This window comes from Pygocentrus nattereri, chromosome 3 (genome assembly GCF_015220715.1).
Source record: "Pygocentrus nattereri isolate fPygNat1 chromosome 3, fPygNat1.pri, whole genome shotgun sequence".
Lineage (NCBI taxonomy): Eukaryota > Metazoa > Chordata > Actinopteri > Characiformes > Serrasalmidae > Pygocentrus > Pygocentrus nattereri.
In genome coordinates, this window is record NC_051213.1 from 17989948 (window position 1) to 18008592 (window position 18645).

At 39.4% G+C, this 18645-nt stretch overlaps 1 protein-coding gene across 4 annotated transcripts in view; it reads left to right on the forward strand.

The window, feature by feature from the left end:
• The window catches only part of sema6e (sema domain, transmembrane domain (TM), and cytoplasmic domain, (semaphorin) 6E), a 165197-nt gene that overhangs the window by 119037 nt on the left and 27515 nt on the right, over positions 1-18645 (forward strand). For all 4 annotated transcript variants that reach the window (XM_037537012.1, XM_037537013.1, XM_037537014.1 and 1 more), the window contains 9 exons: positions 2980-3070; positions 3361-3483; positions 3599-3687; positions 3916-4133; positions 4783-4914; positions 7742-7897; positions 8304-8477; positions 9532-9669; positions 14013-14090. In XM_037537012.1, the coding sequence (XP_037392909.1) occupies positions 2980-3070; positions 3361-3483; positions 3599-3687; positions 3916-4133; positions 4783-4914; positions 7742-7897; positions 8304-8477; positions 9532-9669; positions 14013-14090 (1199 nt within the window). The remainder of the gene's footprint in view (positions 1-2979; positions 3071-3360; positions 3484-3598; positions 3688-3915; positions 4134-4782; positions 4915-7741; positions 7898-8303; positions 8478-9531; positions 9670-14012; positions 14091-18645) is intronic.

The window sequence follows — 18645 nt, forward strand, 5'->3', positions numbered from 1 at the left end:
GTGTGTGTGTGTGTGTGTGTGTGTGTGTGTGTGTGTGTGTGTGTGTGTGTGTGTGTGTGTGTTTTAAAAGAGGTCATCAGGGAGTCAGCTATCTCTCTTTCTTTCCACTGCAGACTCTCTGAGGAGTCTGATTTATATTTCTTACCCTGAGGATCTCCCCTCCTCCCTCTCCCTCTCCCTCTCCCTCTCTCTCTCTCTCCCTCTCCCTCTCTCTCTCTCAGTGACTCTCTCTTTATCATGCTATGGAAAACCTATGCCTGCAAGCTCCTGCAGAGGGGTGAGATTAGTCAGTGAGAGTAAATCATATCTCTCGGAGCATGGGCACTGTCCCCTCCTGCACTGTGTTTTCTGTGGAAAGAATCCTCCCCCGAGTATCTCAGCAGGCGAAGAGTCCTTTGTAGGGAGGTGATGAAGAGGTAAAGCAGAGGTTAGGATATAGTTGAAAAAATTATACTAAGGTCAAGAAGCGATTGGGGTAATCTGGGAAATTGCATGGGTTACGCTGTGATTAGAGGGAGGTTTCAGTAAGTTTGACAGAGGTTGTGGTACACTTGTGACCTGGTTATAGGCTGGCTTTAAAGGGGTCTTGGGAAGGTTAAGACAAGATAATAAAGATACAGAACTTTTAGAGAGATTAGGAAGAAGCCCAAAAGGGAGACAAAGACCAGAGAATCAGAGCAGATTTGATCTGAATAAAGAATAAAATGATACATTTTATAATTACATAGTAAATTACAGTGACATTCTGGAGTGACATGTTTGAGACTGCATTTACAGCTTTGATGCAGTGTCTGAAAAATACAAAAACATGGCAACAATATGAAGGATAATTTTTCCAAGGCAGAACAGTAACTTAACAAATTCACATCATAATAAAGCGCACTACCTTTCAAAGGTTTTCAATTAATAATCAAATGAATTTATAAAAAATAATTTTTTAAGTCATTCTAAATTTGAGACAGAAAACCTGCCAAACATTACCCTAAACAGTGAATTATCATATGTGATTTATCATCTAATAGATGTTCATCCCAACATGCAGTGTAAAAATGACTGACACAGTGCAAAGTAAAATATTAGTTTAGATGAACAAAAGTGCTATTTTACATTCATTCAAATGTCATAAACACTTTCAACAGTGTTGGACTATGATTCACTTGTACTCAATGTACTCAGTGTACTCAGACTTTTGAATAGTAGTCTCCTACATACATACATCAATTAAAATTAAAGTTTTAATTCATATGATCACTACATTTCTCTGCTTGTTTCATTGAGCCTAAAGAACATTTAAGAACAGGGTGAAAGGAGGTATCAAAGTAGGCAAAGAACAGATGGGCTACAGTGTCTAATTGTAGAACTACTAAGAGCAGCTATATGGTAAGTCGAGCTGATAAAACAGACAGTGAGTGTAGAATCAAGGACTTGTACTTAATGAATTGGCTAGTCTTACATGCCAAGCATAGCAGATGCCATGTTATAGTAGGCTGATGTATTTTATCGTCACCTCCTCCTGTTCCATCCTCTGTTACATCATCACATAGATTTAGAAGTGGCAGATTTAGAAGTTGCTTGTCCCTTACAAAGTGTAAAAACTCACGCAAACTGGCAAATCCCTTACCTTCAGAACTTTCAGTTCTTCATGTCTTTGTGTCTTGTTTAAGTAAGTCAGTGTTTTTTAAAATCAGAATCAGATTTATTGGCCAAGTGTGTTGGCACACACACACAAGGAATTTGGTTCCAGCTGTTGGTGTCTCTCTAGTATTAAATGCCATATACAAACAATATACACATAATTTACAGACATTACAGAATGTACTATATTCACAGTATACAAACAATACCTGCTCCTCCTGAAGCTTTTCTGAGGTTTTCTCCATCACTTTAGCTAATGGTTTAATTTTTTCACGTGTTATCGTTATGCTTTGCTTTGACGGCAGTAGTGTTTGCGTGGTTAGCCAGTGGCCACACACTAAGAATGGACTGGGTCACTAATGTGTCTAGATATGTGACTCCAGTATTCACCTGTCACATGCTGTTTGTCTCAGGCAGTCTCCATTGATTTCTATATAAAACTATAGCAGGATGACAACCATGCATCTCTCTCTGTCTTGCTTTTTCAGTGGTACACCAGTAATTGTGCCTTGAGTGCCAGTAGCTCCCCCTTATAGACAGTCTTGTTAAACATGAGTGAGTGAGTGAGTGAGTTAGACAGTTAGATGAACAGAAAGAAAGAGATGGAAAGAAGCTAGGCCCATGAGGTCCTTCACATCTAAATATAATATAAAATATATAAATTAGAAAATTACAGCATATATTCAATTACAGCATGCTTTTGATACTGCTAGTGATAAGAGTGACTTCTAAGGGTTAAAGGTGCTTTGGTGGAGCACTGTGCAGAGAAGTGGGCCAGTGAGAGGCGCATGTATAAGTGTTGTTTGCTGTGCGCTGTGGGTATGCACAGAGCTAACAGGCCAAAGCGCATCTTGTTAGTTTCAGACTGAGACATCAAACTGAGAGCTGCAGCAGTGCCACTTTCACTGTCTAGACCAACACATACACACACACATACACACAAATATACACAGCTGGGTTTTTCTTGGCATCTGTGGTTTATTGCTGAGAGAGTTTAAAGAGTGATATTTGGGGGTCACATTGTGTCTGTCCTCTGGGATTAGTGCCTATTGTGTCTGCTGAGAGTTAGCCCCTGTGCAGCCTGCACTAATGCTGCCCTCATACTGAAAGGAAAGGCGTAGAGCAGGGCAGCATAACAAGGTTAGGATCAATTCTACTGTATTTCTGTTTAGTTAGTTCAAAAGATCGGAGCAGTGCTGGAGTTTGCATGCTGAATTGAAAGTCACTGCGTTCAAATGATGCAGAAAGCAGTCAGAAAATGTCATGAAAAGGTGGTGGATGTATATGCAGTATTCCATGATATGGTATTCTTTCTCTCTCTCCCTCTCCTTCCCTCTGTCTCAGATGTCCACACTGGAGCAGGATGGAGAGGAGGTGGTTGGTCAGGCTCGATGCCCTTTTGAATCGCGCCAGTCTAATGTTGGCTTGTTTGCTGGTAAGTTGGCTGAGCTGAGGCCATCAGGAGGGAAACATGATCTTGCCTTCAATCTTGCCAATATTCCACTGACATTTCACAAAGTTCAGCTGTGAAATGAGGTACCAGCTACTGTGGTACCAGCGAGTACATGGGCTCAGAAATGCTACAGAATCAATGTGTGTGAGAAAATAGAAATGTGTGATCCTGAAGCCTGAGATTTTAGGCACCAAGAGCTGTGAAAACACATAATTATGCTTCAGTTTTGTTTTTTGGCCTTGAAATAATGACTTATTTCATTCCATTTCCAGGTGGCGATTTTTATTCGGCCACAATGACAGATTTTTTAGCGAGTGATGCAGTGATTTACAGAAGTTTAGGAGAAAGTAGCCCAGTCCTGCGAACCGTGAAGTACGACTCCAAATGGCTGCGAGGTCAGAACTGTAACAAAGAGCACTCTTTCAGACTCTTCCTGTTAAAAGGTGAATGCTTGATGGGCAAGTTTTAGTTTTTTTTCTTTTGTCTAAAGTTTGTGTTCTGTTCTTTCAGAGCCCCATTTTCTCCACGCCATTGAGTATGGCAATTATGTGTACTTTTTCTTCAGCGAGATTGCAGTGGAATACACCACTCTTGGCAAGGTATGACCCACACCTGGGTTGAATGATTTTGAATGAAAATTAAATTTTACTATTTTTTCAGAGACTGGATATGTTTGAGCTTTGTTTGGATATTCTCATTCACCTAGTGATTGACTATAAAAAAAATACTTGGCCAGAACTAGGCTAACTTTGTTTCATTTGTCTCTATGAAGCTACAAGAAGTCATCATTTTATTAAACTATACATCACTGGCTCCTCTTTTTCTAGGTGGTGTTTTCCAGGGTAGCTCGGGTGTGTAAGAACGATAATGGTGGTTCTCCAAGGGTTCTAGAGCGATACTGGACATCATTCCTGAAAGCCCGGCTGAACTGCTCTGTTCCAGGCGACTCATTTTTCTACTTTGACGTTCTGCAGTCCTTAACTAACGTCATGCAAATCAACCACAGGCCTGCTGTGCTGGGAGTCTTCACCACACAGGCCAACAGGTGACATCACCCTGAGAGCTCTTCTCAGCTCCTCTCCATTTCTCTTCCCTTCTTTATTTCTGTCCTCTTGTCTTCTTTTTTCTATATATTATAAAGCAGACTGAGGGCGGCACGGTGGCGTGGTGGGTAGCGCTGTCGCCTCACAGCGAGGAGGGCCTGGGTTTGATTCCCTGGCCGGGTGACTGGGGTCCTCTCTGTGTGGAGTTTGCATGTTCTCCCCGTGTCTGCGTGGGTTTCCTCCGGGTTCTCCGGTTTCCTCCCACAGTCCAAAGACATGCAGTCAGGCCAATTGGACATGCTAAATTGCCCCTAGGTGTGAGTGTGTGAGTGGCTGTTTGTGTCTGTCTGTCTGCCCTGCGATGGACTGGCGACCTGTCCAGGGTGTATCCTGCCTTCTGCCCGAAGACTGCTGGGATAGGCTCCAGCATCCCCCCGCGACCCTGACGGAGAAGCGGCTTAGAACATGGATGGATGGATGGATAAAGCAGACTGACTCATATACTATAATAGTTGTCATGTTCTTATATTATTACCATTGAAAAAAAGATTGTGTATAAAATAACTGCTCAGCACAGTTAGCTCATTGTCCCTCTGTCAAAGACACAATCTAATTAGTCCCTTGATTTAAAGAAGTTCCTCTTCCTTTCAGCATTACTGGCTCTGCTGTGTGTGCCTTCTACATGGATGACATTGAGCGAGTGTTTAATGGCAAGTTTAAAGAGCAGAAAACCAGCGAGTCAGCTTGGACCCCTGTACCTGACGAGCAGGTACCCAAGCCCAGGTGAGTTTACTGCTGGGTAACATTGTGTGGTTTCATATTCGATTTCCCTTGAAAACCTCAAAGGGTCCATATCATGAGAAAAATCTTGCTTTAGTAAATAAAAGAGTTTGATGCAATGTTTAAACAGTGCCAAAGTTTTAAAGTATACTGTACTCTCCCTAGTCTGCGCAGTCCATATTTGGAAAGAAAGATCCAAAAACAGCCCATTTAGATGTCAATACTTGAAAACATTTAAGTATGAGAGCCATACAGCTTACATTAGTTTAGCCACCCAAACACAGAGTTTTATTACTATAGGCAGTCTGTTGGATCCTAGAAAGAGATTGGACCATGGGGGCAAACATTTAAACCTTGTGCTGTTCCTGGATAGCAGAGAGCAAAAGTATCATTGCCACCTTTCAAAGGATCCAGGCTTCCAGAAGAGTGGCTGAAATTAATTTTTTTCCAGCGTCACTGAGGATTTAATTTCAGTTTGGATTTATATCATCAGTAACGATTACAAAAATAGCTTAATGGAACTCTATATGACCTCTAATATGAAGAAATAAGTATGATTATACAATTAAAAGTCTTTACAACATAGTTTGCCAAACTGCTTAAAAGCCTGGATGAGATTTATTTTTCTTGTTTTTATTGGATTTATGTTTTTATTTAAGCTGTTGATTGTTTTCTCACTGCATTTGTACTTGTTTGTGACTCTGATTTAAATAGAAATGAGCTTGTGATTGTTTTTTTTTTCTGAATTTAAGGAGAAGATTAGATTTGTGTTCAATGTGGGGAAAAATCTGATTTGGCTGTGTGTGTAAACAAAATCTTAGACTCCTAAAACTGATTGATCAGTCAGTTACGTTTGATTAGAAACAGGAACACACAGGTCCTCTGACTCTGATTTAATACTCCTTGCCCTCTTAACTTGCTACGTGGAACTCAGAACTTGGCTTGTCAGGCCTGAACTCAAAATATGTTATCTTGGCTTTGTGTTAGCTACAGAATATCTGAAAGGAAACCGGCAGCTTTGATTTAATATTGGATGGAAAAGCTGCTGGTATGTGTGTGTTTTCCAATGTTTTCCGTCCTGACTGTGTAGGAAAAGCAGAGGAAACAAAGATAAAGTTCTTTTTACAAAACAACTTTTTTTTAATACAAACCACCTCATGGACTTGACTTCAGCTGACTCACTGAACTTAACTGACTCACTTGTTTAGTCACTTATGTTTAGCAGACTTAAAAATTATATAGAAGAAGGCACTTAAGTAGCTTTTGGTGCTTCATAAGAGCAGTGCTTCACTTCAGTGATACTGTGTCCTTGTTTCATTTGAAAGGGCCAAGGGTTGGTCCAGGCTTAGACTTCTTAGAGTTCTTATTACTTAAAGATACTTTACATATACAATATTGTGCAGATGTTTTAGGTACCTTTTAGTCATGAAAAACACTAATATTAGAATAAATACAAAAACTTTTTAATAGAGTAAGTAGTGATTGTATGTCAATGTGGTCATTTAACCCTTTCCAAACCTTTCATTGTGGCATGTCAGTGTTATCTGTGATGACAATCCAACACTTGATTTGGCTAATCAGTACTTCATTATATGAAATCATGTCTGCTGGTGATGGAATGTAACAAATCCATGCGATGGCTGGGGGCATCCAGGAGACATCTGGAACCAAACTTTGCTATGGAAAAAAGATAGAAACAAGATATCAACCTTGTTCAAAAGAAATTCTTGTTAGTTTTACAGTATTTACACTTATTTATATTGATTGTATTGATAAATAGTGTTTTATAGTGTTAACCAGTAAAACACAAGCTAAGGGATAGCTCCTGTGTTTAAATGATGTAGAAAAAAATGGAGTTACTTGGTTGATTTGACAACAACAATATGTGACATGTTACATATAGTAATTAGAAATTGTTGTTGTCGAAAGAAAACCTTGGAGCTCAATTTTTTTTCTTAATAATTTGAAAATGCTGCTATTTGTACATTTCATGACAAATGGACCAACTGAAGTGGTCCAAAGTGACTTATAGTGGTCAAACTGAATATAAAATCTTATTAGATTAACATACACTGACCTGCCACTTTATTAGGTACAGTAAAAGTTTGGACCCACTTTTGCCTTCAGAACTGCCTTAATTCTTCATGGCATACTTTCAACAAAGTGTTGGAAACATTCCTCAGAGATTTTGGTTGGTTAGTTGAGTTACTGTTACCTTTCTATCATCTCGAACCAGTCTGCCCATTCTCCTCTGACCTCTCACATCAACAAGGCATTTTCGTCCACACAACTGCTGCTCACTGGATAGTTTCTCTTTTGCAGACCACTCTCTGTAAACCCTAGAGATGGTTGTGCATGAAAATCCCAGTAGATCAGCAGTTTCTGAAATACTCAGACCAGGCCATCTGGCACCAACATACCTAATAAAGTGGCCGGCAAGTGTACATTGAAAGTTAAGAATGTTTTTTCCGTCTCTAGTAAAGTTGTTTATTTAGAGTTTTGTTCTAACAGCAGCGATATGTAGTTATGTATGTAAATAAAGCATTTGGGACGTGGTATGACTCCATAGGGGTATTTCACAAAGCAGAATTTCTCAGTTAGGCAGATAACTTAAGGTCAAAGATTAGGACTGTCCAAAAAGCAAGTCCCTCAGCTCTTCCTGTTGAACAGGCTTGACTTTAGGCTTAATTTATCAGGCTAAACTGAGAAGTCCTGCTTTATGTAAACACCCCAAGTCTTGGCAACATGGAAAAAACAAACAAGTTTCTGTGTGTTTGTTTGCATTTCTACAGAAGGTGTTGAAGGTAATGCTGTGTGTTTGTGCCTGTAGGCCAGGTTCCTGTGCTGGAGACGGCTCTGCTGCTGCCTACAAGTCCTCCACAACCTTCCCTGATGAAACTCTCACCTTCATCAAGTCGTATCCGCTAATGGACGAGGCTGTACCCTCTGTCAATGACCGGCCATGCTTCACACGCACCACCAGCAGGTATACACATACACACACACATAAACAAATTTGCTGGCAATACACCACATTCAACCATGGCACGTCACAGCCAATCTGACAACTGACAGGCTGCTTGAGCAAGTTGTAGAACGCCTGCTGGGCATAAGCACTCTCTCTCCATCACATCTGTCTCTCTCACTTTTTTTCAAACTCTTTCTCTCCTCTTCCTCTGTCGCTTTCCCTCTCTCTGTCTCTCTTTCTCTCTCTCTCTCTCTCGCGCTCTGTTGCTCATTCTCTCGATCGCATCTGTCTCTGTCTCCCTGGAGAAACACCACGTCTAACCACTACTCAAGAGTAAACACAAACACCTGCGCTGTTTAATGTCATTTGATGCAGTGACAGCTCTGTTGGTTGTTTGCTAAATGAGTGAATTTTCTGTCTGCAGGTTTAAGTTGACCCAGATAGCGGTGGATACAGCCGCTGGGCCATATAAGAACCACACCGTTCTGTTCCTAGGCTCAGAGAACGGACGGGTTCTGAAGGTCCTGGCTAGTACTCACCCTAACTCCACCTTCAGCAGCCAGTTATTGGAGGACATTGACGTATACAACCCAATGAAGTGAGCGCCGTCTTTTTCACTCTCACACTCCTCATGCACCTTTTGCAAGTGACAAAAATGTGTTAAATGAAGTGTCTGCACATTTTTGCTACTGGTGGTAGCTGACTTGCAGTGCTACAAGTATGCAAAAAAGTGTAAAATATTAAGTTTTGCTTTTTGTGGTTGGCATGTTGTCTTCAAGAATTACATGTGTATCACAAATTGTTTACATATGTGCTTTTGTTTGGCTTCCCTTCACTTTTCCATAGCTAATTGTTAAGCATACACATGAACATAATCTACAATATTCCATTAATTCAGTGCAAATTTAAATATTCTGTATGGTTCAGCTAATTGCCACGGTAAACATTCTTCAAAAATGATAGTGCAGCGCTGATGCAGTGGCTATCATAATGCAAGAAACTACTGAATAGTTTGGTAATATTTTGACTTTCATCTAAACACACTCAGAGAAACACTGGATGTTAATAGTGTTATGAGGCTCTCTGTGTGAGAAAAAAATATTATTAATGAGGGTAGTGATAATACCAGTTTGCAAGCACATCTAAGGAATTCATCATCTAGCTCAGTATGCAGAGGAAAGGGTCCATTACTTCAACCAGCTCACAAAATTGACAAACTGATACCCTTCTTCTGAATGAGCTCATCCATTTTACTCTCTCAATCTACATTTCCTTGTTTCATTTGCATGAACACTAAAAATCTTAACTTTCCAGTAGAATTCAGACTATGTATGTGTGTAGTTAATTAGCTGATATTCTGTTTGCATATCCTGTAATTAAATGTAAATCTTTTGTATTGTATACATTTTTGAGCTAGCCATATATTATCACTAAAAGTGAATGGTTAAATAAAAGTGAAGTATTAAAAAAAATGTGTGTGTGTGTGTGTGTGTGTGTGTATATATATATATATATATATATATATATATATATATATAAATTTAAAATACATCTCTTGGCAGTAATATCAGTTATCAGGCCAAAGCTAAGGCCCTTCACCACCATTCCCACCATGGCATGCATGTCACTGATTGTGATTCTGCCTCTGGCAGGTGTAATGTACGCGGGGAGGACCGGAGGATTCTGGGCCTGGAGTTGGATAAGGACCATCACGCTCTGTTTGTGGCCTTCTCCAGTTGTGTGGTGCGTGTGCCTCTGAGCCGCTGTGCTGACTATGGAACCTGCAAGAAGTGAGTAACACTTCACTCATACACTTCTCTGTGACAGGTATAAGATGATCTGGTGTTAAAGTTCTCACATTGTTTTACCCCTTCAGTCTGAAAAAGCAGTCTGAACTGAAAAAGTGTGAATGGGTAGGCTAAACTACTATAAGCTGAATAGGCAGGTGTATGTAGATTTAATGTGTAAATATGTACTGACTTCACAAAACACAGTGAATTTAAAATGTGTTTACATACATATGGACTAAATGTCAGCACGTTTTAAGATTTAACAGGGTTTATATAACACTTCAAACTCTCTTCCAGTTTTTATCAAAAAAGTGAGGAAAATTTTATTGTAAAAGATATGGGCCCAGACGAAACAACTCAATAATAAGCCTTTAATGACCTGCATTCAACTTTTATCATGCATCAAACAGTTAAGGTAGGAATATTGCTTCCAGTTTTTAGTGATAGAAAACTTGGCAGCACATAAGAAACTCCAGTTCCACATGATGGTACATTTTATTGTGCCTTTCATCAAGACATCAAGGGTTAAGGTGGTTTAAAGGCTGGGGGCGGTCCACTGCAGGTGAAAAATGATATGAACGGATACCCCTTGAATATGTAATGACCATCTGTATTCTGCCATCATCTTCAAAATAATTAAAAGTTCCAAAACACCAAGAATTGGGCAGAACTGTAATGCAACTTTAAGCTAGACAATATGACAAGGAGAGCAAAATTACCTTTAAGATATTACATAAAAATCCTTGTACGCACAGGTTTTGGTAGTATTTTTAAAATATAGCACTGTTGAATATTGTTAAATATCATGCATCATGAACATTTCTTGAAGAGTTTTTTTTCCATGCTGTAAAAAGCACATAAAAACAAAACGTTTTTTCAAGTTAAAGTTACTTCAAGTGTGTCTTGTTGTTTTTTGAGTGTGTGGGGGTGTGGGCCACTCTTCTGCATAGGGTATAAGGCAGTGATCCATCTGTGAAGATGTATGACTAACAGCCTGTTAGGCAAGATAGAGTTAATACTCAAAGTTTGTTTTTCACATTGATTATACTTTATATATGTGATATGGTTCCGTACTGGTTGTAGTTCTACTTTCCTTTTTATTTATTCATTTTTTAAAGTAGTCAGCCAGTGGTGTAACAGAGGAAAAAAAAAACATTTTAAAGAATATAAAAATATCCCCCTTGATGTATTATAGATGCTTTTTCCTCCAGGTCTATAGGAAAGTCTAAGGGCAAGAAGTGCTGTGTTTTTGCAAAGACAAGCACTTAAATTTAAACGCAGATGCAGTTTTAAAGGCATAAAGCTACACCATATGCCCGTGTGCAGAAGAGTGCCTGCAGGCCGTTGTGCAGCTGCTGTCTCAGTGCTTAGTGATGGGAACGGGGACGTGTTTCCTCCACAGCATGATAAACTTCCCTCTCCACCAGCACGCCACTGGCCAAACTGCACTTACACTCAAATAGAAACCATCTGATTGGCTAAGGGCCAGTAATGACCAGAGCAGAGAGACGGTGATTTATTTATTTATTTTTCTCTTTTGCCTATAAGTAGTGGACAAGAAAGCTGATAGGCCCTGTTTCACTTTTATAGCAGACCCTAAATCCTATCATGGCATTTAGCTAAAATAGCCAAGAATCTGGTGCACCTTAGCTGGGATTATGGCCTGGTAATCACCATTAACTCCAGCCTGGACACAATTTTTTTTCACAAATACGTCTCCTTATAGTTTAGTCTGCTCAAACTGTTGGTCCTAAAGGGCCCACATCAGATAAAACTGATTTTTCATTGCTTTATTACGTATATAAGCGTTGTTCAGAATATGTAGTTCACCCATAAAGGCTAAATGGTCCATATATGAAAATTAAGCTGCAGAAACGTATTTGAGTTATTGTTTTTGTGATCTCATGAACCCAGTGCATTTACATATTGCCTTTTCAGCTCTACCCCTTCATGTTGAAGCTATTATACTGTGTTCACATATTTGTGTTAAAGAAATCATTATTATGGGTCTAATATCAGTATAGGATTGACAGTGACAAGAAGCCACGCAAACATTGGCATGGTGACAGCATTAGCAGCAAAAGTAGATGACAATCAGAGAAGAGCTTTAGCAGTATAAATAGTTTATTTAAGGTTTAGTAAAGTAAAGGCATATCTGCGCTTGCTTATTTATTTATTTATTTATTTATTGGGGTGTAGTACTGGGATAATCTAGTATTCAAGAATGACAGGTGTTTGTCGTCCATGACTATCCTAAAAATTGACATATGATGTATTAAGTTTCAGAAAATTGAACTCTTGATAACAAACTCAATATTGCATTTTTTTAATGGATATGCAAGTGAAAATTCTGACATCACCACTGGCAATGTTCCACTAACCATGTGGTCCATAGAACATTGCCAGTGGTGGTGGCAGAAATTTCCATTGCAGAATCATTGAAAACAATGGAATATACGGTTTGCTGTCATCCTCACCAACATGGACTGGACTGTTTTTTGAATGAAGGGAAATGTATATCAGAGGCACATTAACAATCAGCCTATTAAATTATAAAGGGTAAAGAGAGGTAGGGAAATGGGAAATGATCATGTGAAAATTGTCACTAGTGAAAAAGTAGATGTCACAGAAGAACTAAAATGGGAAAAAACGGGATATGAGCCCTTTAACTACTTCACCCATCTCCCTCAAAGCTATTTGGCACATCAGCCTCTGGAGAGAGTGCTCAGGACATTCACTGTTCAGGCAGCACCATTGTGTGAGAGAGAAATGTCCCCCCTTCTTCATTTTAAGATCTGGATTATTTTAGCATGCCTCGCTGAAATGGGGTGCCTTTATTAGATATTCTGCACTGTAAGTAGAAGCAGCTGCATTTCTGTTAGGCACTATGCCTTTGTTTCTCTCACTTAGAGATAAAATGGGGATGCATTTGTACTTAATTATGCATTAATTAAACAGATTGTAAATGTAAATTGTAAATGATATCCGTAGCATAGGACTGCAGTGCATGGGGAAAAAATTAAAAGCTAAATAGCCATCCCCAAATCCGCAGTGATGTAAAGATGGCGCCTCAATGCAGAGCTGCACTACATGTTGATCCACTCCACTACGTGAAGCATAATGTCTGCAGCGACTAAACAGTCAAACCACTGTACTAAAACTGTACTAAAAAAGACAAGTGTTTTACTGAACAAGGCGTTTGTCAGTGGTGTTTATACTCGTTTGTCTCAGTGTGATTTAATAGTATGTAAATGTTAAAGCAATTGTTTGGAAAGTTAGGAAGAGTAGAGCGGTCGGGAACAGAAGATGAGCAGCAGAAGAGCAGTTCTCCATCACTGGAACAGAAGGAGACATTGTGTTAGTGTAGTTTGTTTTTTCAGGCTCTTTCATTTTGTTTCTCTCTGTCACTCACCCTCCGACTCACTCACTCACTTTCAGTCTCTCACACACAAACCACACAATGGAGATAATACACACACAGTTTCCCTATTCCACTCTCTTCATCTCACATCTCTCTCTTTCCTTCTCCCTACACTCCACTCTTTTTTACTGTGGCTGTCTCATCACCTTACCCATGTCACCCACTCCCAGTGGGCTTCTGGCAGGCGTAGCACACCTATCAATCATGTACACATGTTCATGCTCTCTCTCTCTCTCTCTCTCTCTCTCTCTCTCACTCACACAGTGTGTGTGTATAGTCTGGTTTTCTCTTTCTTTCTTTTGTGCTCTCTCTTTCTGTCATTTTCTCTCATTGTCTTATTTATTTCTCTCTTTCTTTCCATTTTTCCTTTTCTCTCTTTCTCTTTCCTTTTATCTTTTGTCTCTCTCTTTCTTTCTCTCTTTTTCTTTCTGTTTTTTATTTCTCTTGTCTTTTTCTCTATTTCCTCTATTCTCTCTCACTATTTATTTCTCTCCATTTCTCTCTCTCTTCCTCTTTCTTTCTAACTCTGTCTCTCTTTCCCTGACTTTCTCTGTCTTTTCTTTCTTTCTTTCTTTCTTTCTTTCTTTCTTTCTTTCTTTCTTTCTTTCTTTCTTTCTTTCTTTCTTTCTTTCTCTGTCTCTGTCTCTATCGGTCTGACCAGTCATTCTCTACTGCTTTGTTATGGTGATTCTGTGGCTGGCTGTCGTCTCTGATTTGTCACATATACAGTCTCTGTCCATTATTGAGATGGTGCGGTGAAGATGGTGAAGGAAAGTTTGAGGGAAGGGACACAGACTCTCTTCAGCACATCTGGTGTGAGTTAACTGTGTTTTTTCTGTGTGTGTGTGTGTGTGTGTGTGTGTGTGTGTGTGTGTGTGTGTGTGTGTGTGTGTGTGTGTGTGTGTGTGTGTGTGTGTTTTAGGAGCTGTCTGTCCTCACGAGACCCCTACTGTATCTGGCTGAGGAGCGGAAGCTGTGCCACAGTGGCGCCAGGACTAAAGTGAGTTACAGTTGCACCACACAGAGTCCTTCTGTTCATCACTCAGTTAGAAACAAATGACAATGAATTACCGCATGCACTTCATTAACCCTTATAGAAGTCTAAAGTTACTGTGTCAGTTTGCTATACCTTCAACTTAAATTACATTATTGGTATATAATTGCAAAATGACATAACTAATTGCATAATTAGTTACTTACATTCCACATTATTCACTTTTTACATCGAAGCAATGACTAAAACACAGAAGATATGTAAATTACATTTTTTCCCTCTGCAATACAAGATGGAACAACAGTTTCTCATGAAATTCATCTTCAACCCAGTTGTACTTCTAGAAATGTCTCTCAAAGTAAGAACATTAAGACTCAGTTGTACTCTTAAGAACATGTACGAATATGAAATAGACCTGTAATAATGGGAGGCTTGAGGTGGTATGATGAAAGTTCAAGTCAGGATTATTAGGTCTTTTCCAATAATTGTGGTTACAGATCACAACAGGGGTCAGGAAACAGGCAGACAAGGTGAACACAGAGCAATCCATTTCTAAATCAGTAAACAAGATAAGGTCAAATGAAAAAAGAATGACAACTAAAAAGTGCAGAACACAGGGAAACTATAAAAGAGGCAAAATTAGCTCATAACAGAGAAATCTTAACACGGGTAGAACTTTGAATTGCAGCTAGATTGCAGACAAAATTTTGCATAGAGTGCAAACAGAAATGAGCTATGTATAGACACACATAATAAGACACAGGTGACAACAGTGACGAGAGATGGAAGATTCTAGACAGGGATAGGGTGGAGACAGTCGTTCGAAAAAACCCTCAGGTGGGGACTCTGTGACAAGTATATAAATAAAACATGAAATTTCCTTGTAATAGAAAGTGATTCATTGAATTAATTTCAGTGTGAAAATATGTCAGTGTGTGTGTTGTGAGTTTACTGGAAAAGTGCTGGGTCCTGTTTTCATCTGGTGCTACTGAGTGTGCCATGCACTGCTGCATGCTTTTGCATTTTTTTTAATTCACTTAATCTGAAAATAATATGCTATATTTAATCAATATTAATTGTATACCAACAACTCGTGTAATTTAGATCTCCTGCTCCATGCTTGTCAAAACATTGTGGAGCCGACCCGCACAGCCATCCATCTTGTTTGTGCAAAAGTGGCAAGCACGCCTCCCCTCAGCAGACTAAAGGAAATTAAAGGGCGTGAGCCATGCCTTCACCTAGCAGGTGCAGAAGCAGGGTTATTGATTACACCTAGGCTCATGTCATTTATTTATCTAAACCTGTGTGACACACAGTCTTATTGACCAACCAGCATCTCTCAACACAGCCATTTGATGAAAGAGAAAGCCGGATCAATCTCTTTGTCTTTCTCTTTCTTTCTCTCTTTGTCTCTTGCTCTCTGTACACTTACATGGAATTGAAAGTAATGTTCAGCTCTATGGCTTTCAGCCACCTCGTCTGTGTATGCCAAACTCACAGCACCTCAGAGTGCAAGAGCAAGCAAAGAGAGTGTGCTGTCAGCTGTTAGCGCTACCACCCACCAGGCCTTTAGCAGTTTTGTCCCGCCGAAACATGGCTGCTACTCTAAATCACTTTGAGTGATTATTTTCTCATCCAAACTTTGGCCGTAAATTGCAGTGCAGTGTTAGTGGCAGCACGTGGTAGGCGCAGGTATGTTGTCCAAATGTGAGTATTGATCTCTTTAAAAAGAGCCAGAGAGTTATTGCCTCTGCGTCACATGACCACTCATGTTTCATATTTACTGTAGGCCTCTTTGGCTTGCTACTAATAGAATGTGTGGAATGGATTAATGTAAGTTCCATAAAGTCACTGACATACGGCCTCTGCAAAGTTCTAACTCAACAGCTTATTGACCTTGTTTGTGGAAAAATCGGTCCAGTGTGCAATATTGATCTATTGTAGTCGTAGGTGTTTGTGTTTCCATTGGGATTAACATGCACGCATGCTCCCAAGTATATGTCCTAGGAGCTGGTCTGCTATAATGAAGTTGGTCATATGTGGTTGAAAGCCTTGGATAACAGTATCTCAATTTGAGCTCATCTTGAGTTCACAATGAGTTCTCATTTCTGAATTGTCTTTGATGTTTGCAACAGACACAATTGCAAGGCCCACAACATAATGCTGCTCTGTTGTGCATAGTAATTTGTATGTCATGAGAAAATGAGTGATGGGACTGCCGACCACTTGGAAAGTTGGCAATTGGTGAACACTGGGTTGTGCATGAGTGTTTCCAGACAGACTGGTGGCCATGCTAGTGGTCATTTTTCAGTGTTAGCAGGAAAGTGGTAAAGATGGGACAGTTCCTGATTGATATAACACAGTTTTATGTGTTCCCAGTGTAGCTCAGCTCTTACAAGCTGAACTTATTATTTGCCCTCAAGGTCTACAAATGTATTAGATCAAGCTATGATAGGGCTCTCTGCTAGGTTATAAATCCTATCAGTTTCTCTCTTTGTATTGGTTTATATCAGTTTGTCTGTTCGCATATTTTGTAAGTTGTTTTGAACAAGAGTAGTGCTGAGTGGTAATGATAGAATTCAGTATCACAGTATCTTGCAAATATGTCATGGTCAGTATCACAATATCAGATGATATTGAAGTTTGCATATATATAAAATGAATGAACCCATGCTTCTTGACTCTGCAATAAAAGAATATCCTACAAATCTGACTTAGTTTGTTTTCACCAGACTTTTGTTCATTTTAGTGTTTTGTTCTGTTTTCTTCTCTGTGTAGACATTATCCAGACAGATCAGATTTCCAGGAAGGAAACCATTACTGTATTACAAGTTACTAAAACTGTTTGTTTAGTTTTGTGTGTTTTGAACTGTATTTCAAAACAATCTTAAGTGCCCAGCTAGAGATGGCAAATCAGTATCGGGGAGTTTCAGTGTCGGATTGATAGAAGAAAAAAAGAATGAATCTGATCAAATGCAGAAACACTGTGTGATGTGATTTTGTTGGCTGTAGTTGTTGTGTAGTTTTACCATAATTGCCTACTTTTAGATGTTATTAATTGAAGCATTTCAGTTAAAATAGCTCATTTTAAAGCTTGGTAGTTTTAAAGAAAAAGATCAGATCTGTACTGGTATCAGCAAGTACTCAAGCTTTTAGTATTTGTTTTGGTATCATCAAAGAAAAAGTGATTTGATACCAAAAGTTTTGGTAACCATTTTACAATAAGACTACCCTTATAAAGGGTTTATGAGTGGTTTAAATGCTGTTTTTAGGGGTTATAAATAATGTTATAAACACCTTAAAATTATTATAACGCAGGAATCAAAGAGAAACACTGGCCTATTACTTTTTGGCCTATTAGTCATTCATATATATGCTGTTAAACCTTTAACCTTTTCTGTCAGTACTGAAACACTGGTATAGAGGATATATGGCCCAGCACCAGTGTCCTGCTCAGCCCAGAGCTGTTCAGTGCTGAAGAATAGAGGAAATGGTTCAGCTTCACTCTCTTTGCTCACTGACATCTGGGCAATTGATGTCGGTGACTGTTGTCTAAAGTGTTCTTTAACAATGTCAGTGGACAGAAGTATAGAATGGCCTCTCTTTTGTAATCTTTGTTGGTTAAAGGGTACATACATTGTAAAACTGTGTTCCTTTTTTTTTGTGACCAGTACAGTTATGCAGGTTCTAATACACACAGCAAGTGATGATGCTACACCAGTTCTTTACTTTAGGGAATGAGGTTAAAACATGTTTAGTGCTTTGCCTGTTTCTGTATCAGTTGTATGATAGCTTGGCCTACAACTCTTTGATCAGAGTGTTGGAGCTAAAGTCACAAGTGTGATGTTTCTATGCTTTGCCATGGTTTTCTGTATGTTCTTACTGTATGTTCTGATCCACTGATTTCTGAACCACAACCAGTCTGAGCTGAAGCGAGCTCTTCATCGACAATCTCCTAAAGATAGGGGCTTATAGCATCAGACACAGTGGTTTTTATGTGGGTTTGGGTGTTTGAACACCTTTGGCACCTGCTGAGCTGTGACACTGGGTCTCAGAATCCAAGGCTGAGTTCAGCTGTAGCACTGCAACATTGTCATGGATATAAAAAAAGATTTGGGGATTGTTGGCAAAAGTGAGCTCATCCACCACTTGAAGGCTGCATATTCTTTAAAATGTTTTGTTCCACTGCCAAACAAAACAGCTCTAAATATGAGCACAATGTAGGTGTAGACGTGAATAGAAACCTATAAGCTTGTGTTCTATAGCTTTCGTTGCAGGAGGTTGTGCTGTTCGCCCTCTTTCCTTTTGTGATTTTTCTCACTGTTTCCGCTGTCTTAAAACTCACTCTCATTCCAGAGCAGTTTGTTCTTGGCAGGATCTGTGTGTCTGTGTGTCTGTGTGTCTGTGTGTCTGTGTGTCTGTGTGTCTGTGTGTCTGTGTGTGTGTGTGTGTGTGTGTGTGTGTGTGTGTGTGTGTGCGCGCACGCGTTTGGCAGACACGTATGCAAAAACGGTGAAGAACATACTTACATCAGATCCATGCTTTTTGTGGTATTGTGCAT